This window comes from Callionymus lyra, chromosome 18 (assembly GCF_982586985.1).
Source record: "Callionymus lyra chromosome 18, fCalLyr1.hap1.1, whole genome shotgun sequence".
NCBI lineage: Eukaryota > Metazoa > Chordata > Actinopteri > Syngnathiformes > Callionymidae > Callionymus > Callionymus lyra.
Window position 1 is genome coordinate 8,495,706 of NC_141835.1, and position 24,515 is coordinate 8,520,220.

The window sequence follows — 24,515 nt, forward strand, 5'->3', positions numbered from 1 at the left end:
TGTGTTTGTTTCTGTGTACTATACTTGAAATAGTGTGCATCTTTTGCACTTGAGAATGTGTGCGTTTCTGTGTTTGTTTCTGTGTAGTATACTTGAAATAGTGTGCAACTTTTGTACTTGAGAATGTGTTCCTTTTTGTGTTTGTTTCTGTGTAATATACTTGAAATAGTGTGCACCTTTTGTACATGAGAATGTGTTCCTTTTTGTGTTTGTTTCTGTGTACTATACTTGAAATAGTGTGCATCTTTTGTACTTGAGAATGTGTGCGTTTCTGTGTACTATACTTGAAATAGTGTGCGTTTCTGTGTTTGTTTCTGTGTACTATACTTGAAATAGTGTGAGTTTCTGTGTTTGTTTCCGTGTACTATACTTGAAATAGTGTGCGTCTTTTGTACTTGAAAATGTGTGAGTTTCTGTGTTTGTTTCTGTGTACTATACTTGAAATAGTGTGCGTCTTGTGTATTGAGAATGTGTGCGTTTCTGTGTTTGTTTCTGTGTACTATACTTGAAATAGTGTGCATCTTTTGTACTTGAAAATATGTGCGTTTCCATGCATGTGTCGTTCCTGACAGTGAAAATGTGTGTGTTTTCTGTGCCATTCGTGTTAATGTGTCAAACATGAAAATGTTAGCGAACCCGTGTACTATACTTTAAATTGTGTGTGTCTTTTGTACTTGAAAATGTGTGTCTATTTGCATCCATTTGTCATACCTGAAAATGTTTGTTATTTTTTGTTCGTTTTTGTGCACTTACATTTAAAAAGTGTGATTTTTTTTCTTTGTACCTGAAAATGTGTGCATTTCTGTACTGTTTGTGTCCATGTGTCGTACCAGAAGAGGAGTTTGTGTTACATTGTGTGCGTTTCTTGGTACTTAACTTGAAATATTTGTGTATCTCCATTTATGCGTTGCACCGGAAAACGTTTGTGTGAATGTGTTGCAAATGAAAATGTGTTGTACTTTCTTCTATGTACTAAACTTAAAAATAGAGTGCGTCTTCTTTCTTGGAAATCCATTTTTTATTCTTGAAACTGCTTTTGTGTTAATGTGTCGTACCTGAAAATACGAGTGTCGTTTTATGTGTGTGTTTGTGTGTACTAACCTTTTGTAGCGTGCGTCTTTTTTTCTTTAGAATGTGTTTGTGTGCATGTGTCACACTTGTGTGTGTGTGTGTGTGTCATGTTTGAAAATATGAGCTTCATCCTACATATGTTTCCATGTACTTAACTTACTTTAGTGTGTGTCTTTTGTTCTTGAAAATGTGTTTGTGTCGTGCCTGAAGACGTGCGTGTACTTTGTGTGCTTTTATGTGTAATTATAAGAAACATTGTGAGTGTTTTGTACCTGGTAATGTGTGTTTGTTTTTTGTACAATAATAAAAGTAAAGTGTGTCTTTTGTTTTTAAAGATCAGTGTTTTTTTTTGTATGAGTTTGTGCCCGACAAATATCTGTGTGTATAGTGTGTGTGTGGGTGTGTTTGTATGTGTGCTGTACTTGAAAATATGTGTGTCGTTTCACACACAACAGTGAACACAGTAGTGGAACAGACGCAAAAATATTCAAGTAAAGCACTCACTGTGTGTGGGAGGATCAGCTCAAAACAAACAAACAAACATTTTATCTACACAACGTTGTGAGTCTGACCTGCTGCACAGCTGGAACACGGTCTCGGGTCGACCTTCGACCTCGGAGCGAGAGTGAACCAGTTCCCAGACGCAGCTGCTCTCCGTCCCTGAGAACAAACGCCCGTCAAATCGCTGCACTCTGACCAACATCCAGGGGGCGCTGGAGTCCAACTCACCTGTGGTGTTCCCCAGGCGCACCTGGAGGGCGGAGAGCGGGACGAGCCAGCGGAACTTGACGGGGTCCGAGGGGTCTCCGTGCGAGAGGGTCGCCCGAGGGTTGGTCTGCACACGGGAGCGAGCGTTAGAAACGAGCCCGGAGGCTGACCTCTGACCTCTGAACTCTGAACTCACCATCTTCTTCTTCAGCTTGTTGGCGTCCCGGTAAACCAGGATCACGGCGCGCTTGAAAACTGACAAAAACAACAGTCGTCACTTTATTGCTGCAGGTTTCCATGACGACGACATTCAGAGGAAACACAACAGGATTTTTGATTCAATCAAAACCTTCAGAGTAAGACGTGAGAAAATATAAAATAAGTAAATTATTACTGTGATGAAGAAGAAACGAATGATAAAAAATAAATTATTATGTACAAATATGACAAATACGAGACAAAAAGTAAAATAATATGATAAAATATTTAAATTTTTTCACTAAAACAAAAAAATTATGATGATTTCATTTAAAGGTAAATACAAGAAAAAGATTTAAACTATGATTTAAATATATATATATATATATTTCGTCAACAGATTAGAAACAAAGCATGAAAAAAATCGAACTATGAAACAAAAACTATATTTTAAATTTTAATTCTAAAGTCTAAAAATTAGGGGGAAAATTGGAGAAAAAAAAAAGGTTAAATATTTCAAAAACTATGACACCTGAAATTAAAAAACATTTATTCACTGAAACGTTGAATTAAATTACGAAAAAGAAAAGAACAGAACATTAAAAAAAGATAAAATTAAAAAACAGAAAGAAATTTTACGAAATACTAGAAAAATAATTGGTCCAACTCAAGCCTAATGATTACATTCAAAAATAAATAACGCCGAAAATATCTCAGGCAAAAAAACTTTGGGTTGTAAAACCAAAAAAAAACATGTTGGAAAAGTTTGACTTTTTCAAAAGAATAATCAAATTCTAGAATAAAAAAAATAATGTATTTTATGAAAAACCCTTTAGATATTAATTAAACTTTCTTTCCTTTTTATTCATTTAATTAAAAAAATAATGTAAACCAAATTTTTTAACAAAATAAAATCTGCCACTAAACGGTGAAAAAGATTAAAAAAATAAACTTCAAAGTATCAAAATCTGTTAAGTTTTCTTTCACAGCACGAACATTTGTGTGTACTGAGAATAAATTTAGTGTATTTTTTCTGTATTATATTGAGTTCACGTCCATCACCGGCGTCAAAAAACGCGGAGACAGATTTACTGAGACTCGCCACAGTTTGAAAAAATCTCCAGCAGAGAAAATCGCAGCAAAAAATCTCTTGCAAGAGAAACTGGATTGGTGACCTCTCGACACAAAGACGGTCGACTCACCAAAAACGGTGACTTCGGGGTCTTTTCTCATGCGGCCCAGCGAGGGGTGAGGGTTGATCCAGATCACGGACGAGTGCAGCAGGAACTCCCCCATGGAGAGTTCCGTGACCTGAGTGACAGGAAGGGAGAGGTTGAGGAGGATTGACACGAGGAGCGATGCTGGAGCTGCATTATTCAGACGTCGCTGGGAATAAATGGATGTCGTTTTACGAGCTACATATTCTTTTAGTGTATTATAGTAAGTATTCTTCCCTTAAGCGGACCATGAGCTTAAATTGCACTTTCATTTCCGAACATTCTTGTTGGTTTGTTTGTCGCGCGATCGAACAACACGAACAAATCCGTAGTAATCAAACAAATACTTCCGTGTCGTCATTATGAAAACATCGCGTTAAAGCGCTACTTCGTAAGGCTGGCATCAGTTTCTTTTCAAATAGTCTACGATCATTTTATATTTTCTAAATTCCTTCATGTAAATTCATCGTCAAATTTGGTTTTACTCTGTAGTCGATATCGTGATTTAAGTAGCAAAATATTTTCTAAGTTTACTATTCGTGATTTAATACACATGTTGGAAATGCTAACTTTGTGACAACAGCGTAAAATATCGTTCGTGGACAAGTTGGTAAATTATCCTTCATTTGTTCAAGGACGTTATGAACTTTTCATTCTTAAAATGTAAAAGAAAACCTAATGGCTACGACTTAAACCATAATGTTGGTTACAGCCATTTCTCGCATGCTAGCTACTAAGAATTTTCGGAATATTTTGAATTTTAACTTTTTTAAAAACAAAAATCGCAAATGTATTCACTTTTATATTTAAATAGAAAAAGGTTGAAATTTGCCAACTCTGATTTACTATAAAGATGAAATAAACTACGGTTTTAGGACATTATTATTATACATACATTATTTCCCGATTTGGGAGACGTTGATTTTTGACCATTTTATCAACTTTCGAACGAAAATATGTAGAATTTTCCCACTTTTTTGGAGGCTTCAGAAAACAACATTTTCAACATATGGTCAACATTCATTCGTGTTTACACAATCCTCCAAAAATAAACCATGGTTTTAAGACATTATTACCAGTTTTTTTTTATGATCGACATCATTTTGCTTTTGTTCTTCTTAAACCCAAAATCGTGAACCAAATTTTCAATTTTCAAACAATTTAACATTTTTAGGGCAATCGCTGATTTGAGCTGAAGCCATAAAACGTTCTGGTCATGTGACCTTAACTTCCTGTCCATCATCCTGATTTGAGGTAACGAAATGTCACAATTTTTAATTTTTTTTTAATTGACAAATTCAAGACTAAAAGGCTCATCATAGTATGGTCGTCTGCTGCATCTACAACAAGCTGAAGGCTACTTCACAGGTGTCCAATCACGTGACCATTTTTGACGTTGCACAAAAAGCTTACCTCTCTATTATGACCGGTCTGCTCGGCCACCAGCTGATCGAAGACGGCGCCGTAATCCTCGTAGATCTTCTGCATCTCGTTGATGTGACTCGCCACCTTCTCCATGGCCTTCAGCGCCTCTGCGGGAGCGACGAGTGCGGATTAGGTCTTTGTTACGTTATGCGTGACACGCACGACACCGTGACAAGGAGGCAAAAAAGAAGCCGTTCATGTTGTTTAAGCTCTCACCGGTGAGGTGGTAGTGCTCCTCGCTGTCGGCGTCCGTCAAGGAGACCAGCTCCCTGAGCAGCAGGGGGTACTTGAGCACTCGCTGCACCGGCTTGATCAGGTACGACTCCAGGGTGGACGAGTGCTGCTTGGTGGGGTTACGAGCGTCCAGGAACTCCTTAAAGGCCCGATCGGTCTTCGCTGCAGAGACAACGAAAGAAGTGGTTGTTGATTTTGTTTTCCGTTCCAGTTGGTTCGTCAGGTGAAGTGAAGCCTAAAAATGTGGTACTGTTTTGCGTTGGAAACCGTTTTTCAGAAAACCCAAACGCAATTTTTTTAGGGTAAATTTGTGTGACATTACCGATGATTTGGTTCATGCCGGAACCGGGTGCCCTTAAGGTACCTGTCCCATCTTGTGGTGTCAAACTCTGGTAGATAGTCATTAACTGGTAATACCAATCCTCCTATTATCCTAAGATCTATGACCCCCTAACACAACCCTATTGACCGCCAGGTTAAAACTAACCAGCAGTTGGGAAGGACTTCCTGACCTACTTCCGGGGTACACCTTGTCGTATTGGATTCCACCTAGCAGATTTCGGAAAAAACGTATCATGATCTCGGTCGGCAAACAAACACAAACACCCTCTTACTTGACAATTTCCCCGGGTGTAAAAACATGATAAGGTCATTTTTTTTCGATAATGCCAAAATTCCCACAGCGAGGCGTGAAATAAGAGGCAGAAAAAAGAAGCCAGTCTTCTGGAAAGGTGGTGACATTTTCCCACAGCAGTATGCATCCACGCTGGGTACCGAGGGGAGGAAATTAAAGTATTAATTATAGCGCTCGCATCTGCAGACAAGACTGCCGCATCGACGCCTCGCGCGCAGTAATTGGCAGGCAATTAACAAGTCGACAAATAAACAGAGCGTCTACGGCGGCCCCGGTGGCGGGAGAGGGTGAGGAGGGCGATTTTGGAGATGGCGGAGAATAATGACTTGAAGGCTTGACAGGTTTTTCCTCTGCCTGTCCTTGGATCAGCTGGTTCGTGACCTCGGCTGTGATGGGTGTTCTGCATCACAGCGAGACAGCTGTTTACTCAGACAGCCCTCCGGTGCGACCATTATGTCTATTTAGACCCGTACAATGCAATTACGGGGTTACCTCGGGCTCTAATTTTGATCAGGAGAAAACAGCACATCAGTGGACTGCTCACAGCCACAGGGGTTTCAGTTAGGACTCGCTTGTCTGATCTGGATCCTAAAGTGCCAGGTCTCATTGACACTTTTTGACTAAAAACACAACCCTTGTGACATTGCCAGACCTTGCCAAAGAACAAATACTACAGTGGGTTTTGTCTAACCAAGTTTTTGACTTTTTACAGCTACCGATATCTTGACAGGGGTTGCCCATGTGCCGTCTGGACGTCTCCCAAAGAATGGCCTTAGGTAGGTTGGCATTAAGGTTAGGCTAGTTGGCTTTACTGAGGATTCATCCCGGGGCGTCAGGTTGCCTAAATACCAGATACCTTTAACTCAACACCCAATGCTTTTAGTCCTACCTAACTATCTTTTGCCCAAAAGTTCTTTCTTAAGTGGCAGTTTTTGTAACCCAAGTAGTGGCTTGTCCGAGTGGCTTTGTGTCTGTCGCTACAAAATTGTCAGTTGCCCTCACTAAAGGCCACTTGTGTCGTCGCCAGGTTATCACCGGACCTTACTAACGTACCAAGCTGTCTTTAAAGCACAGGGATTTTGACGCCAGAGGTGCCCAACAGGTGAACTGCTAAATCAGGTAAGTTGCTCTTTGTGAGATAAGCAACAGGCCCAAGGTCAGGGAGTAGGTAGTTTTGCATTTAAAATAAGTCAGTGAGTCCATCCATCCCTACTATAACATTTGTCACTGGGGCAAAAATAAGCTTCAAGTCAAAGGCGCCTCAAAGGAACCGTCACACGTACACAACACCTTACAACTCAGAAGGACATCATGTAAACTGCACTTATGTGGGGTTATCAGTTATTTTTATGAACCCTAAAAACCCAGGGACCTCAGAGTATTTAAGATTGGACAATTGTTTACAGAGGTAACTACCTTCCACATCAACCAGCGCCACCTTGGAGAAGCTCAAAGCACCTCGCCGTATCCTCCGCCATATCTGCACACCTGTACATGCCCAGCGATTTAAGGAATGATGGTTCTAAGAAGGGGGAGCTCGATCTGTTGCTGCACTGCAGATGCTGCCGCCACAGTACATACAGCGTGTTAAGCTCCTCTCGCTCTGTCGAGGGTTCGTCTAAGTGTCTTCCTCCTGTCAAATCCCATTAAATATCCATCCTGCTGCGTACGTCCGTGAATATCCCACGCAATCCTGGTAATGGGGCAGATTTACTACGGAGCACAGCCACCTTCGCCTTACATTCTGGGCGGCAATCCAGAGACGTGCCAAGAAAAAGTCTTGAGAGGCACAAATCAAGTTAAAAATTTCTACTCCATCACACGCGGGAGGGAGATTTAATGCCTCTGTTGGTGGACATTAGCGTTTGGTAATCGCCTCTTTGTGCCTTTTGTGTGATTCAACATGAATGCGGAGAAATCCCTTTTTAAGTGTGTAGACGATCTTAGCAATTACTAGCTCGTTTGCTGGAATTCATGTTAGCCTAAATGTTGCTCTGGGACTAAATAGTTAGCGAGCAATATTTAGAGAGCACTTTTGTAGACCAGGGTCACAAAGCGCTTAAACAATCAAAACAATATTCAATAAAATATATACTTAAAAGGTCAAGATAATACTGAGACAAGCACAGGAGTCTCAGAGAATCAAGGGAAAGCCTGAACAAATACAAGTGTCTTAAGATGTTTCTTGAAGGAGTCAGTAGATCATCAAACACAGAGGGAGAGGAAGATCGTTCCAAATCTTAGGAGCAAAAGCCTGGAAGGATTTCTCTCCTCTGGTCCTGAACCGTGTTCAGGAACCATCAGTAGATTCTGATCCACAGACCTCAGAGCCCCAGCTGGGGTGTAAGGCTGGATCAGATCACTGATGGAAGGAGGAGCCTGACCATGAATAGATCTGAAAGTAAAAACCCGAATTTAAAAATGATCCTGAAAGAAACTGGCAGCCAGTAAAGAGATTTAAGGATCGGAGAAATGTGAGTTCTTCTACTAGAGCGGGTCAATAAAGGTTGTTCATTTAGCCTGTTATTTTTTTCCCTGAGGAATTCATTAATACTTGCAAATACTTCCACACACACCACGAAGCGTGTGCGGACATTTCGGATCAGCATTCGTCTCGATCGTACCTCTTTCCAGAACCTTCTGGACCTTGATGTGATTGGCACAGAAGCCGCTGTAGAGCTTGAAGTGGTCGGCGTAGTAGAGGAAGGAGCCTCCGAGGGAGAACAGCAGCTTCTGCCAACAGATCAGTGACGAGTCAGAGAACCAGCAACCGCACACAATACCGACAAAGTGTGTGAACATGCGAAGGCTTCGTGCGACCCCTCAGGAGAGTAGACCACCCCCCCCAACACCCCCCACACACACTTCAACCCCCTCCTCTTCTTCTACGCCTCACCTCAGGAGTACTCTCGCTTTTAGCAGCTAACGCTCCCACCAGTGACCTGACAGGTGGATCGATGCATCTCGCGCCTTGTTATGTCGGACAGAGATGTCGACGGCTGATGCCGCCGCCACGACATCTCACTTATTTACCCTTCAAGTCTAACTGGTTTCTCAAAGCTGGTGAAAAACTCAAGTCAAACTAGACGTGAACGAGCTTAGAAATGATCAAAGGATTTATTTTTTAATACTTTAACTTTTGTTTTCTTTTTTACAAATATATTATGATCAATACATTCAATTAAATGTAATATAATATTATTATTTCAGTTTATATTATCCTTACCAACCTTACAAAGCACTGAAAATAATAACTTTAAAGTATGTTTTTTTGTATTTATAAAAAACCGACGGAAATAAAACAACGTAGTAAAGTAAAAGTAAAAATACACAAATATATGAACATATTAAGCTACTTTTATGAATTCATGACATGAATAAATATGTTATTTATAACATTCAAAATATAAGTATGTTCTTTTAAGGTTAAAAATAAAACACGACGAAGTAAAAAAATAAATAAAATCATGTTTAGGAAAACAAAAATCAAATAAAAGTAAAGATATAAACATGTTTAAATTTGTCGTGAATTAATAAAAATAAAAGAAAATTGTTTTTTATAACTTACTTACGTTTTTTCTAAGTTAAAAATGAAACACGGGGAAATAAAATAAAAAGAGAAAATAAAATATAAATATATATAGGAAAACAAAAATCGAATAAAAGTAAAGATATAAACCTGTTTAATTATGTTGTGAATTAAATTAATATAAATTACTCACTTTCTTAGTTATAAGTATGTTTTTTTTTCAAGTTAAAAATGAAACACGAGGAAATTAAATTAAAATAGAAAATTAAAGAATATATAAATATATATAGTGGAAAACATGATTAAGAAAAAACTAGCTTAACTTGTTGTTTAATTGTAAATGTCGTCCACAATAACCTAGTCTATTATTTTCTCTATTGTCTCTAGTCAGATTCCCATAATGCATTGCAACAGTTCTAAAGCCCTCATCACGTGTCGCTAACCTTGAACTGTGACGGCGTCTCCAGGGTGCTGAGATCGGGCGAGGAGGCGATCCTCTCCTCCAGGGTCTGCAGGAAGACCCTCTGGAAGTCCAGCATCTCGGGCAGGCTGCCAAACAGACTCTCCATCTGAAAGAGAAAAAAAACACAAACGAGTGAAAACCTGCAGGAATGCGACACACGTCCACGTCAACACTGGGCTTCATTAAAAGCCGCTCGAGAGCCAAACACGCCTCATCGTCCTGATGTCCCGTAATGGCCTTTTAATTCGCCCAGAGCTCAGCAGACTATCGACTGGTGCGTCTTCAGAGAGACGTCCGTGTTCAGGGTCACGTCTGGCCACGGAGCTGCAGCAGACGATTAGCATGCTAGCTGTGTGTGTGTGTGTGTGTGTGTGTGTGTGTGTGTGTGTGTGTGTGTGTGTGTGTGTGTGTGTGTGTGTGTGTGATGGGAAAATTCTGCTAGATTTTAAGATTCACTGGAGCAAATAAAAGAACATCTTTATCAAAACATAACGACATCTTTACACCTTTTTGTATTTAAAATTTTAAAAAATATTCATAAACTTTATTATATATGGTACCATTTTAATGCAAATATTTATTTCTGTGCACCATTGTTTTTTTCCATGTGTATATTGTTGTTTATTAGTTATTAGTATTTATAGTGATATTAATATTTGCCAAAGAAAATGAATAGCATGAAATATTAATAGAACAAAAATACTATTATTTATTATTAAACAATTCACAGGAAAAAGTTAATGTTTGAAGAAAGAATTTGTACAAATATTATTAAAATTAAACATAAAGATGTTAAAGGTTTGGCAAAAAACTATAATGCATAAAAAAAAGAAGTTATATTTTAGATAAGGTCGTATTTTTAAGTCAAAACATTGTTTAAAAAAAGGAATACTTGTTAAATCAATAAACTAATATAAAACTTTTTCTTATCTTTTTAATTTGATGCAACAAAACTGGAGGGAGGAATAAAATAATGAAATAATAATATTATATTACATTTAACTGCATTAATTCTGGGGAAAAAGGTGTTTATTTGGTCATAAATTAACACAGATATAAATAACTTACTTACTAACTTACAGATACAAATTTCTTGTGTAAGCAAACATATGAAATAAACTTTTATTAAATATTTTACCATTTTATCAAAAGTCAAAAGGGTCGTATTTTTGCTTTTAAATTCTTATTTTAAACATCCTGTTATCTTTTACGAACATTAAGGGGAGTGCGGGGAGAGTCACTCAGAGAGTTGACCGGGTTTGACAGGAAGCAGTTGATTTTAAAGTACGGTAGCTTGAAGCTAACTTGAAGCTAACACTTGAAGCTAACACTTGAAGCTAATTCAAGCTAGCAAACACACGTCATTATCAAGCGTGGAACTGTGCAGCAGGTTTCATCTCTGAGCTTTTATTAGCGCCTCCCAGTGGGGCTGGAAGGTCACTGAAGGGGAACTCTAATGTGTCCTCGGTGATGAGCGGGTCAGCGCCGGATAATAACGACGCCACACACACACCAACACACACTCACCTCGTCCAGAGTCAGGAAGGTCTCGGTCTGCAGCGGCTGCAGGTAGATGTCGAACAGACCCGTCAGGTCCTGAAGATGGAACAGAACCGTCAGTCAGACTCTACTTTCATCAACTCTCATTTCCTTTTTTTCTCCCCCCCTCCCCCTCTCCCGTCACGTGGGTCCACCAGGTCTCAGGTCCGTTCTCATTACGTTGATTTACGAGCGACACTTGGCTTCATCGCAGATCTGCGCTTCAGCGATGATCTGCTGTGTCAATTAAAAACTGGCTCCCGGAGGCGATGGAGGGAAATTATGACGATGGACACCAGCGTCGTGACGGCGGCGGCGAGAAGGTCAACGACGGACGACGAATGAAAATGAATCTGCCGTGATTTATATTAACTATCAATTAACTTTTGTAATCGGTTTGTTAATTCAGATAATTTATTGCACATTTATTTCTATCTATTCGGACGTCGATACCTTTTTGTACACATTTTTAGTATCAACATAAAATGTTTTTTTAAATTAATTAAAGAAGAATTAACTTCTCTGACAATTATATTTCCACCCAAAGTGATAAATTCTACTACTGAGAAAAAAAAATGCTTAAACATACGTTTATATTTCAATAGCAACATGTCTGTTAATATAAAAATATATACATTAAAAATAAATAAAATGGATTTAATGTTCAACTTTCAAACTTTTCTTTGTTTATTTTGGGTTAGAATTAATAAAAGAAAATTAATAAATAATTGTCCACAGTATTTACTTATTATTATTTATGTTTTTCTTTTCTTTTCTTTATTTTCTTTTTAAGTTAATAATTTTGTATTATTTTAAAGTTATATAGTCTTGAATTTATAAATTCTGCGTTATCCAATTAAAATATGAAAAACAACAAATATATAGTTCAATTTCTACATGTCTTTTAATATAAAAAAAATAATAATTTAAAACGAATTAATGAGTTAATTTAACATATTTTTAATAAAAAATGTATCTATCAATCTTTTCTGTAACTTTTTGTCATGGATGTCTTTTTACGTTACATTTTAAGTGTAAAAAAGAATGAGTCACCGTGCACCATATCCATTTACTTCAGGTAAGTTGTATTAATATTTATTAACTACATAAGTTGAAGGACTAATGTATATATATTTAAATTTCACATTATCCAATGAAGAAATTATATTCATATATATATATATACATTTATTTTATATTATTTTATTTTTACATTAAAAAGAAAAATCAAAATGTATTTATTCTTGAATAGTAGCTGTGTCGGTTTACATCTATATATATCTATATATATAGATATATATATCTATATATATATATCTATATATATATAGATATATATATCTATATATATATCTATATATATATCTATATCTATATATAGATATAGATATATATAGATATATATATCTATATATATAGATTAATTAAAATTATATATATAGATTAATTAAAATTAATTAAAACTCTGTTTTTAATTTTTAACTTTCAGGACTTTTTTTTTTTAATGTTTGTCTTGGACGTGTTAACTTTTAATTACTCATCCTTTTATTTTCTTAATCATAACATTTTTAACTCAAATTAACAAGAGAAAAAAAAAACTTTTTCTTGAATAAAAAAAAAAAATCAAATACTCATCTTTCTTGTTGATTCTTTACTTTAACAGTAAAGTCTCTTGAGACAACTGTGTTATTATTTGACCCTTGTGTTATCTCAGGGTCAATGTGACCCTTGTGTCGTCTCTGGGTCAAACCGAACGACCTCCACCCCTGTATACGTGCTACTGGAAGCCAGGGGAGGTCATTCACCCAGAGGCCACACAAGGGATACCACAAACCCATTTGTTTTTGACCTTGAGATAACACAATTATTCAGTCAATTTTACTCCTTCAAACACTTCATTTATATTTAAATGAATTCACGCGGGTGTAAGAACCGCGCCGGTCTTCAGCGGCTTATTAAATATTAACACATGTAATCCGTCCTCACCTTCACGTAGGACTTCTCCGTGTCCACCAGCTCCTGGATCACCTTACATAATCGCTCCGTCCCGCTCATGTGCCGGTGACACCCTCGGGCCCCCGACGCCCTCAGCGCCGGCTCCTTGCCCTCGTCCATCGGGCCCCCCGAGGACGGCGGCGCCCCCTCCTGGTAGGACTGGTAGAGGGTGCAGACGGTGTCGACGCTCTGGGGAGAAGATGGAGGAGAAGAATGAAGTATAAGAGGAGCTCACGAGGTATCGGGTTCCTCTGCGCCACCGTCGCTTAATTAGCCCGGATCGACATAGTTCTATTTTTCCAGGATGGAAATAAACCGTGAAGGGAAATCTCTCGCTTCCTCGCCCGCATTTACGCTGCATCAGGCTCGGGGAATATATGCTAAAACCATAAACGTGGTAGATTTACGACCACAACACGCCGCTCAAGAGCGACACTTTGTCAACGACGCCGGGATTTACTGCCGTCGGTCATGCGGGGGATTTCTGCTCCGATGTCGACCCTGATACGAGCCCTCGTCGTTTGACGAGTCGGTAGAGAGACTAGAGGCGTCTTTATCCGAACTGCTGCCATCTAGTGGCTCAAACAAGCTGCTAGAAGTTTGGCAGAAACCTCAAGAGAACCTGAAAGATTACATGGAGTGAACTATGTCAACATTTCATTTATTTTGCTTATTTTATTTTTGTTTTTCACTCATTTTACTCATTGTATTGAAGGCAGAATGTCAAATAGAACCAGACAGATTCTTTGAAATATCCTTAATTTAAAATATTTCATACAAGAAAAATATGTTTATTCTTTTATTTGTATTTCACTCCTGTTATTTTTGGAAGAAACCTCAGTAGAACCAGACTTATAACTCATTCAACCCTTTAAATTCAAGAAGAAAAAAACCCAAATTTAACTAAACATGTCATTATTATTTTTTTCTTTCTATTTTACTCCTGTTTATAAAAAAGTATACATATATGTGTTGATTTATGGAAGAAGCCTTAATAGAACCAGACCTATTCAGTCGACTGAAAACGACATCATTATAATCACAATTTATATAAGCAATTTTTACATTAATATTAAGTTATTCTTTTATGTCTATTTTAGGTATGAATTCATCATTATTTATAGCAGAAACCTCATAGGAACCAGACTCATTCAACCGATTAAATACAAGAGAAGAAAAAAAACACATCTTTAACTTGACATGTCGTTCATTTTTCCTCTTTTTCTATTTTACATATGAACTCCTTTGTCTTTATGGCAGAAACCTCAGTAGAACCAGACAGATTTAGTCGACTCAAAACAAAATCCTTCAAATCTTATTTTATATTAGCAAATTTTATGATAATTTGTATTTAGTTTTCTTTCCATTTAACGCATGAACTCATCTTTATTTATAGCAGAAACCTCATAGGAACCAGACTCATTCAACCGATTAAATACAAGAGAAAAAAAAAACAAATCTTTAACTTGACATGTTGTTCATTTTTCCTCTTTTTCCATTTTACGTATGAACTCCTGTGTCTTTATGGCAGAAACCTCAGTAGAACCAGACAGATTTAGTCGACTAAAAACAAAATCCTTCAAATCTTATTTTATATTAGCAAATTTAATGATTATTTGTATTTAGTTTTCTTTCCATTTAACGCATGAACTCATCTTTATTTATGGAAACCTCTCTAGAACCAGACTTAGGACTCATTCAACCCACAAAATACAAGAGAAAAAAGATCTTTAACTTTACTTTCAACTCATTCTTTTTTTGCCATTTTACATAATAACGCATTCTTATTCATATTTTGGGATTTTCACCGATACTAATTCTGACATAAACGGTCGTTTTCAAACCGAAACGTGTCCAAAGTACAATTTTAGTTGACATTCAATCACTATTAACGTCTCAAAACTACTAGTTTGTCACCGTTATCTAGTGAAGCCAAACTAAACCAGACCACTGTCTGATCAAAACATTCAACCATTCTCCCTGCACGAGTATCCACCAGTGACCTCCACCAAGGTCATTCCTGCCGTCCATCCATCATCTCTTCCCCCCCCTCCGTTCCTCCCTTCTTCCGCCCACAAACTATATTAAGATGGACTTTCCACGCCGACATCGCTGGTTAAAACGATTCTCCCTGATATCACTTCAACGCTCTGCAGCGAAACCGTCCAGCCTGGGGATCGATAAACGCCTTTGCACTCCAGCGACACACACTTGTCTCGGATCAGATCCCGATGTCAGCACTCGGCGTCCGTCAATAAACCGGCGACACGGTTGAACAGCAGCGATGTCACGTTTTAGCGAGTATTCCCACGAATGGCGACACAAGTGGTGATGGGATCTACCGATATGATAACATGGGTGCTAGAGGAACACGCTGATGCTAGCTCCTCAGAATGCTAACGTGCTAAGCTACTTTTTTTAACTGATGCTGATGCCATACTTCTTAGTGCACTCGCGGTTAGTATGCATCAGGATAGCGTACGTACTAACTAGTAGGCAAATTCTCGACAGATAGTATGTCTCAAATCAAACTCTGCTGCTACGCACTAACTGGAAATGACAGCTTCTTCTTCTACTACTTTTTAACGATGATTTCAACCAGCTGTTGGAACAATATCGACACCTGCTGGCAGCACGTTTTGTTTGGATCAAGAAATATGAAAAACAAAATATTTGTGAAATATTCACGCCGGCATCAGTACTGAAGACTGCTGGCTGAAAATACACCTGAAAATGCACTAAATTTGAGTGGTAGAGACGTAACTTCAGTTTACAACGTTAACGTCACTAAGATGGCGGCCGTTTAGGGTAGAAAGTGTCCATCCATCCATACTCAGTTTTGTGTGCGTTTTAGTACGACAATTTAGTGTGCATGGCGCACTACATTTCGCATACTAAGAATTGATTCTGACCTGCTCCACTAGAAGAACTCACATTTCTCCAATCCTTAAAACTCTTTACTGGCTTCCAGTTTCTTTCAGGATCAACTTCTGGTTCTTACTTTCAGATCTATTCATGGTCAGACCTTCCATCACTGATCTGATCCAGACTTACACCCCAGCTCGGGCTCTGAGGTCTGTGGATCAGAATCTACTGATGGTTCCTGAACACGGTTCAGGACCAGAGGAGAGAAATCCTTCCAGACTGTTGCTCCTAAGCTTTGGAACGATCTTCCTCTGTGTTTGATGATCTACTGACTCTTTTAAGAAACATCTTAAGAAGTTTTTATTTGTTCAGGCTTTTCCTTGATTTTCTGGAACTCCTGTTGTGTTATCAGTTTTATCTTGACCTTTAAAGTATATACTTTATTGAATATTGTTTTGATTGTTTAAGCACTTTGTGACCCGGGTCTTGAAAAGCGCTATATAAATAAAAATTACTTACTTACTTATGCACTAAAAATACGCAAGTTTGCGATTCAAGACACATCTCAACGATCGCTAAAGTTAAGGGTAAAGCTTGACTTTGCTGAGGGAAGTCTGAGCCAAAAGTATATCACAGAGACAAATTCCTCCCATTGCCCGAAGGACGCCTTCCCGACAGCAGCGGGTGAAAGATAGCGCTCGTATCATTTGTTTGTTGCCACGGAGAGGAACCCTCATTTGTGCGTCGCTTACACGCCAACTTAACTCCCATCATAATGAAACGGTGCCTCCAAAACACCGGCGGAGCCAGGGGAAATTAGCCAAGTGTCGGAACAAGGTAGCTCGCGCCGCCTTCCTAAACTGGTCGCCTGAGACCAGGAGGTAAGGGGGTAGGAGGGGGACGGGTAAGGAGGAAGTAGGGAGGCGGTGGCGGTGGGGTAGAGTCTGCGCCGCGACCAAGGCGCCGTAACTGCCTCACAACGATCCCACCGACAGCTCGCTCAGAAAGCCAATTAAAAGTCGGAGACAGAAGCCTGCTGAGGCGGAGGGGAAAAACCCTGCCGCGCTCAAAATAGTCCTGAGGAACTTTTCAGGAGGTAGGACTGTCGTTTCCACTCAAACTCTCGCACTTGAGTTTCTCCACAGATTGGTCGACTCAACGAAGAGAAGGGCGGCTCGTAAAGAAACTGGCAGCAAAACACGAGAAGCTAACGCAAAAACTTTGGACATTTAAAGGATAAATAGTCCACACATTCAACCATTCATTCCACCCATAGGCTCAAAAATGACAGCAGGAAGTAGCGGAAAACAACCACCCGGATCAAGTTTTTACAGAGCGTCAGACGGTGTGTTTAACAAGTGGCATCGCTTAGATAGATTCAACCCTTGGTTGGGTCACGGGGGCAGCGTTTGCAGTAAAGAGACCAAGACGTCCAAAGAAACTTCCCACGAATACTGATCGACTGAACCACACGGATACAACATGGAAGGCAAATGGCTAAAAGATACTTCCGTCATGAACAATATATTATGATACAGGACAGCAGGGGGAGCTCTAGCCAAATTATCAAATTTAATACCTTAACCAACGTAATACATATTTTTTCGAGGTAACTTTTTTTTTTAAATGGCTTAAAAGTAGTAGATACTGTGGACAATTGATAATTGAAAAAAAAACATGTACATAAATAGAATTAATTAACAATAAAATGTTACAAAAAAAATTACATATAGCTTCTTAAAGATAAACATGTGATAATGTTAAAAAGATTGTTTGGTCAAATTATCAGAAAATATTTTCCTAAGAGGCCAAAAATACCAATCAGGGAAATTAAAATAGATGTTAAAAATTATCTTAAAGTACATAAATGTAACAAAAAAATAAAGAAAACTCCTTCACCAAGGCAGCCATCTTGGATTTCCAGGTGTTTCCTGGTCTACAGGAAGTTAAGCCTCATTTATTTACCACACAAGTGGTGTAATTTCTTTAAAGGCATCACAGGAAGTCAATCGTAAAACCGTCTACTAAGCTCACAAACTAGCAAAAGTGTACCATGAACACGAGTCGGTACAGAACCCTCCACGCCGCCGTGGCTCGCCTCCGCGTCCGTCTGGCCAGAGAGCTTCCTTTCCTGCGCAGCCGTCCTCCTCCTGAAGTGGGCATGAGGGCGACGTAGCGAGGGGGTCTCAGGAGGATCCGAGCTGGACTTTCATCCCAGGGTCACTCTTTTTTTGATTGATGCCGCCAGTGGAGAGAACTCCCACGCCGCCCGATCAGCTTTGACGGGGATTGATCCTTCACCTCGCCGGTGTGGGGAGAGGAGACGAGCGACTCCCTGGTTTTTACATTCAGAGCAGAGGTGCTATCCTCTCTCTGGTCACGTGACCCCCATGTTTCCAGAGAAGAATAGAGGGAGTCACGGTCAATGGCAGCCGCACAATGAAGACTGTTCTGGTTTGTTACCTCCACTCACCGGGAAATGACTCGAACACAGCAGTGACCAGAGGAGACACGCTATTAGAGAGACTGTCACGACAAATACTTATTTATTCCTATTTTTATATCTATTAACTGTCATGAAGCTCATCTTAAAAACATACCCCAGAAAAAAGGATATCCTAGGAAGAAAAGTAAAGCTATAATATATTAAATATAAGTCTATACTTTGAAAAATGTGTTTATTTAAATTTCTATTTTTGAAGAAAGAAAATGGCAGGTTGGAAATATTAACTCGAGGCGGTCTGACAACAACAAGTTTACTTGTACAAGGAGAGTTTAATACAGAACCTTCTCTATAGAATCTGCAATTTCATTCATTCTGAAGTGCGAACTGTTTCAGTCGCATATTTTATGTTCCAGTTTCGTAACTAACTGGTTATGCGAGAGAGGGGAAACAAAGTTTAAAAATAATTCTGCTGGGTTAAATACATTATATGAAATATACATGTTAAATAAAGGAAAATCTTGAAGATGCAGAAAAATATATATAAAAATATATATATATATATATATATTTAATTATTTGTTATTCAGATAATCTTATAAAACATACCCCTAAAAAGTATATTTCCTAGAAAAGAAATTCAAAGGATTTACCTCTAAAAATGCTTATATATATATATATATAATATATATTATTTTAACCAGCGATATATATATATATTATATATATATACACACAAGTGGTATATATAATATAGTAAAAAATACAATACAATTACAAAAAAATACACGACACATTTTAAATATGAGTTTTTGCTCTAAAAATAGACGAAACAATTCACATTGATCTAAAGTGTTAACTAAATATTTATTTTGTATTACAAGTTATATGGTATTTCATTCATATTCCCAAACCCCATTATTTCTTAAAAAATAATTTTTAAATTCGTTTTTCTGTGTTAAAAAAATTGCAAGGGTTAAGCCATAATTAAATATGGAATAAATGTTGATTTTTAATATATATATATATAGTAGAGGTGGTTCGTGACTTTTTTTTCTGTCGTGATGTTTTTTATTTATGTGCAAATAAAAAGTAGGACAGTAAAAAGATGTAATCGACATTTTGGATCGACGTTGAAGGGATTGACCTAAAAAATAAATATTTTAATAATTAAAACTTAAGTTTATAAAAGTTAAATTACCGAGAATAATATATTTTTTCAAAACATGACAAATTTAGAAATGATTATAAGGAGATATTTAAGTAAGTAATGGTAATTTGTAAAGCACCTTTGTAATATAAATCTTTAAAAAGCCAAACTAAATTCTTCTTTGAATAAGTTACTTTATCGTCAAAACTATATCAACGTAAACACGAGCATTAAATCAAAGTATGTTTTTGAAGTCGCTTAAAATGACGACCAACGTCTACACTTCCTGAAGGAGTGGATGTTTCTTTAAACGTCGAGCAGAAACGCTTTGAGACGACATGAAACACGAGGACGGGAAAGTTTCCAGATCGACACCAAACACTTTCGAGCGGAGCTTGGAATCAAAGCAGCTCCAGTAAACAAACGAGAGGAAGAGACTCTCTGGACCAGAACCATCTTCCCAACCTTCAATAAAAACACTCGGAAAAGCTCCACTTCCCCGCGAGCTCCACTACAGCCCATTTACGCCTTTTATTATTCATCCTAAACAAATATTATTCCGCCGAGTCTCCGAGGACTTTGGGGAGAAGAGTGTGTTTTAATAATGGAACCGGCTTCCGAATTAAGAAGCCGTTTCCCCGAGAGTCCCGCGGCTCTTCACGGCCGACACAAGAGCAGAACCAGAGGAGACGTTCTTTAACGGGGAACACTGAAGGAAGAGGTCCGAGGATTCACTTCCTGTCTGTCCACCGTTCACAGGAAGTGAAAGATACGAAGATCGCAGTCGAATTCACGTCGTTTTTTTTATAGCATCTAAGTCGAGAGAATCAAAGAGACTCTGTTTATGTCGTGATAAACTGTAAAAAACGCAATGATGATTTTTGACGACGCTAACCTCGAAATTAAAAAAGTTTTTGGGCTTTTTTTTTGTTTTTCTTCACAAGATGAGTAAACAAGAATCGACAACAAACTAAGCAATAGTTCATGCTAGTTGATCAAGAATTGTTATGTTAATGGCTACATTCAAGAATCAAAAAAGTACTAGTAAAAGAAAAGGTTTTTAAGTTATAAACAAACATCAAGAGATTGACATCGTATCCGACTAAGGAAAAATCTCCAAAAATATTTAATATATTAGATTTGTACTGAAACTAAGAGCTCAGAATCTAGACTTATTTATTTCAAGAGATTTGGGAAGAAACTAGCAAAATAAATACAAAAATGTTCTTTCATCTTTCTTTTTTACGCAACACAAACGTTTTTTAGTTATGATTTTCTTTTTTTACAGTATTTAATGAGTAATTTTAATGAATATTATTAAACACTCAAAATAAATCTATATTTTTTTCCCTTTAAGTATTTCATGAACAAAAACTGTATTTAATGGTTTAATTTTAAATTATAAAAAGGTTGTAAATTTTAAGCATTGAATTGAAGTTCTTTTTCTACGTCGAAAGGTTGAATTTGTGTTTATTTAATGATTTAATTGAATTAAATTTAACCAATTCAAACTTTCTAGATATATTATTATTATAATAATAATATATATATATATATATATATATAAAATTGTATTCTTTATTTATTTTCTAAATATTAATAATATATAAATAATACAACGTTATAGAAAGAAAATCCGTTTCTTTTTTTTATTTATTAACAAATCAAAAGAAATGCATTTCATCAATATATATACAAAAACATATATATATGTATATATAAAAATTAATTCATTTAAAAAATTGTAAATTGTAATTACCGTAAAATAAATAAATATATAAAAGCTAATACAATAGTAAATAAAATAAAAGTAATAATGTTTAAAATAAAATAAATAAGTTAAAAAAAATGTTGTTGTTGTTTTCTAATATAAGCGATAGAAAAGTAATATCAATGTAAAATTAAATTAAAACTACCACAGGTATTTCTTTACCTTGTCTCCTTTAGCATCTCTCTGGCAGGACATGCAGTCGGCCATGTTCTGAGCCACGCAGGCCAGCTTCTCCCTAAAGAGACGCCCCAAACCCAGCAGCACCGAACCCAGCAACAGGTCCTCGGCCTCGGACCTCGGCGGCCAGAACCAGTACATGGTGACCAAGGAGCAGAGGACCTGGGCCGGCGACTGGTCCTGCAGCAGCAGCTGCACTAACGTGGCCAGGTAGCGTCTGGAGTCCTGGTCCTCCTGGCTGGAAACCGGCGCCACGACCGGCGCCGCGACGGCCACGGTCGCGTCAGATACGCCCGGTGTGTCCGTGTGGTCGGGGTCATGCCGGATCCTAACCCTTCGCTCCGTCGTTTCTCCGGTAAAGTTTCCGATCCGAGCGTCTTTTGCTTTCCTCGCCGGCGGCCAGACAGGAGATGCATTAGCAGCAGCGACGGCGCTAAAGCCAGATTATTAGCCGCCTCCGGGCCAGATGGCGGCTGATGAGCTTAGTCATGAACACAGCACTCTGAGCTGCACCCCTCACCCTCCAGACAGACGCAGGGGTTCACAGCTTTCTTTGGGTTCTGGGCGCAAACGTGACTATGAGGAAGATCACAAGTCTTATTATAGAAGATATTTGAGCGTCTAAATTATCCTTCCCGTGTTTCAGACACACAGGAAAATATTTAAAGCCAGATTTCTTCAACAAAAATGTTAGATTTGGAACCGACAACTGCGTCCATCATCGCTAAATGCAATTGGACTTCATTCCCATCCAGACAAAGAAGCTTATTTTATCCGTTTCTTCTCATTTTAAAGCAACAGGTGCTACTTTTAGCATCTTTTTTTGTTGGTTTTCCTTAATGTCATAATTACCTCGGCCAAGGACGTCACGAAATCTCTGTCTCAAAAAAATAGAATTGGAAAAACAATGAACGAAAGGAAGGATATTTAGCTAGAAAAAAAGTGATCTGGTTTACCATCTGGATACAGGACTATTTTGAAGAATTTGTAGAAAAAAATGCAGCCGAACTATTGCCTATAGTTTGAACAAACAAATGATATATTATATAGATAAAATAATTGCTGGACAAAAATATATATATTTTTTTTTTTATGGAAGTCAAACGTCTGCACTCTGTGCTTTTCTAGTACTAAAAAAAGTTTTTACGAACGTCAAAATCTATGCCAAAAATTCATGAAAAAACATCAGAAAACAAAGTTTTTTTAAATTATTATTTTGTGAGTATTTCTTCACCATCCGAGGAAATTGAAAACTATTTTTGAAGATCTTGTATATCATTTAAAAATGTACAAAATAAACATTTTAGCATAATTAGCTTCATTTTATAATAAGACAACTACTCTTTTTTTCTTCTTATGTTTTTCTTTTTAAGAATTCACATCAATTTAACACCGGTTTCTTTATAAAGTGTTACTTTGTGCTGTACCCTCAAACTCAAGTCAAACTCAAAATATAATAAATTGATTCGACCCCGAGTAGCTGGGAAGGGCCCCAGGTGTGTGACTTCCCAACAGGAATGACAATTATTTAAAAAAAACTGTTTTGTTTAGACTAAATGTGTGTTTTTTCCTCCGTTTCCATCAACATCTACGCCGATGACGCCCTCATATATCTTGGGACAGAGTTAGCAAGATGTCAAAAGCGAGTTTCTTCCAGATCACTCCCATCTGTCGGTTCGCATCTTCGGCGACGCCACCAGCCGTCGGCAAAATCCGAGTTTCCTCGCTAGCCGGCGGGCGAGTTAGCCTCCGCGATGACACGGCGGATCAATGAGTTCGCGCGGCGGCGGCAATTACTCGCCCGAGACTAATTCTCTCGACTGCTACAATCAATTGTTCAGGCCGGTAAATGGCCGCGACGTCGCACTAAAGCATCGGCGCCGACGCTCTACGGTCGCCGTGTGTCACTCGTACTCCTGGATCACAAACACACGCCTCCTGTGTAATCACCACAAATTGGAAAACGCCGCCCAATTAATCAAAAGGCGGCCGATCTACCGCGGCGGCGATTACGAGGCGTGACAAGACGCTTGAAAATCGCTCCTTCCTTCTCCAACCCGCTGGTGTGTGTGCACGTGTGCACGTGTGCACGTACATGATGATGATACAAGTTTTTTTCCACCCGGCGACTCAATTTCGTCTCCGGAACGAGGCGACGGCGGCGGGTATTAGAAGAAAAAAAAAAAGAAAATGGCCGCATATCAATATCGCCGCACGCGGGTTATTTCGTCACCTTCACGGCGGTTGATTCCCGCTGACAGGAAGGAGATCAGTTTCTCTCGTGGCTTAAATGTGCAGCGACAGACGAACGAAAGGCGTCCGCGGCGTTCTCCGTCATCACGGGAGTCGGGAGGCGGCGAGGAGGCGGCGAGGCGAGGCGAGGCGGCGGCGGTTGCTGCAGTGCAGAGGCGTAGAAGCTCGACTGCGGCTCAAACTTCACACTCAACCAGTTGAATAAACGAGGGACGAGAGACGAGTCACATTCATGAGGTTCGAGTTGAGGATTACAAGAGGAAAAGTCAACATCATTTTGAGTAGAAACTCTCGTTTTTTTGGTTTGTTGTTTTTATTTATTTATTTATTTATGTTTTCCGTATTCTTTTATTCATTTTATTTGTTTTTCTTTCGTTTGATTTGCCTTTGTATTACTGTGTTTCTTGTATCTACCTGATGGGTGACTTGAATAGGAGTACCTTGTTGTATGTTTACTACATATTATGGATATGTCATCTATGATTGATGTGAATTGACAATAAACAAGTTAAAAAAAACAAAAAAACTCTCGACTAATGGATGAAGACACTTCACAATGTATGGATTGAGAAGGAAGGTTATTTTAAAAATAATTTAAAAAAAGATTTATTTTCATTTAGTCCATTTAAAAAAAAAGAAGGAGGATTTAATTATAATAATAATTCACTTTTGTTCTATTTTTCTTTTTCAACAATGACAGATTTTATTTTTATTTATTATATTTATTTATTTTGATTTATATATTTATTCCCTTTATTTTAACTCTTATTTAATGTCTATTATGTTATCAGTTTTATCTTGATCTTTAAAGTATATACTTTATTGAATATTGTTTTGATTGTT

General features: G+C 38.0%; 1 protein-coding gene across 3 annotated transcripts in view; it reads right to left on the reverse strand.

Annotated features, from left to right (window-relative positions):
- The window catches only part of tiam2a (TIAM Rac1 associated GEF 2a), an 85,891-nt gene that overhangs the window by 2,682 nt on the left and 58,694 nt on the right, over nucleotides 1-24,515 (reverse strand). For 2 of the 3 annotated variants that reach the window (XR_015709300.1, XM_087780345.1), the window contains exons 16-24: nucleotides 13,005-13,202; nucleotides 11,007-11,075; nucleotides 9,460-9,585; nucleotides 8,112-8,220; nucleotides 4,836-5,015; nucleotides 4,608-4,726; nucleotides 3,180-3,288; nucleotides 1,976-2,034; nucleotides 1,644-1,906 (exon numbers count right to left, since the gene is read on the reverse strand). Coding sequence is in view for 2 of the 3 variants with exons in the window: in XM_087780345.1 (XP_087636471.1) it covers nucleotides 1,644-1,906; nucleotides 1,976-2,034; nucleotides 3,180-3,288; nucleotides 4,608-4,726; nucleotides 4,836-5,015; nucleotides 8,112-8,220; nucleotides 9,460-9,585; nucleotides 11,007-11,075; nucleotides 13,005-13,202 (1,232 nt within the window). In the remaining variant the exon portion in view is untranslated. The remainder of the gene's footprint in view (nucleotides 1-1,643; nucleotides 1,907-1,975; nucleotides 2,035-3,179; nucleotides 3,289-4,607; nucleotides 4,727-4,835; nucleotides 5,016-8,111; nucleotides 8,221-9,459; nucleotides 9,586-11,006; nucleotides 11,076-13,004; nucleotides 13,203-24,515) is intronic. The other variant, XM_087780346.1, reaches the window with a different exon arrangement.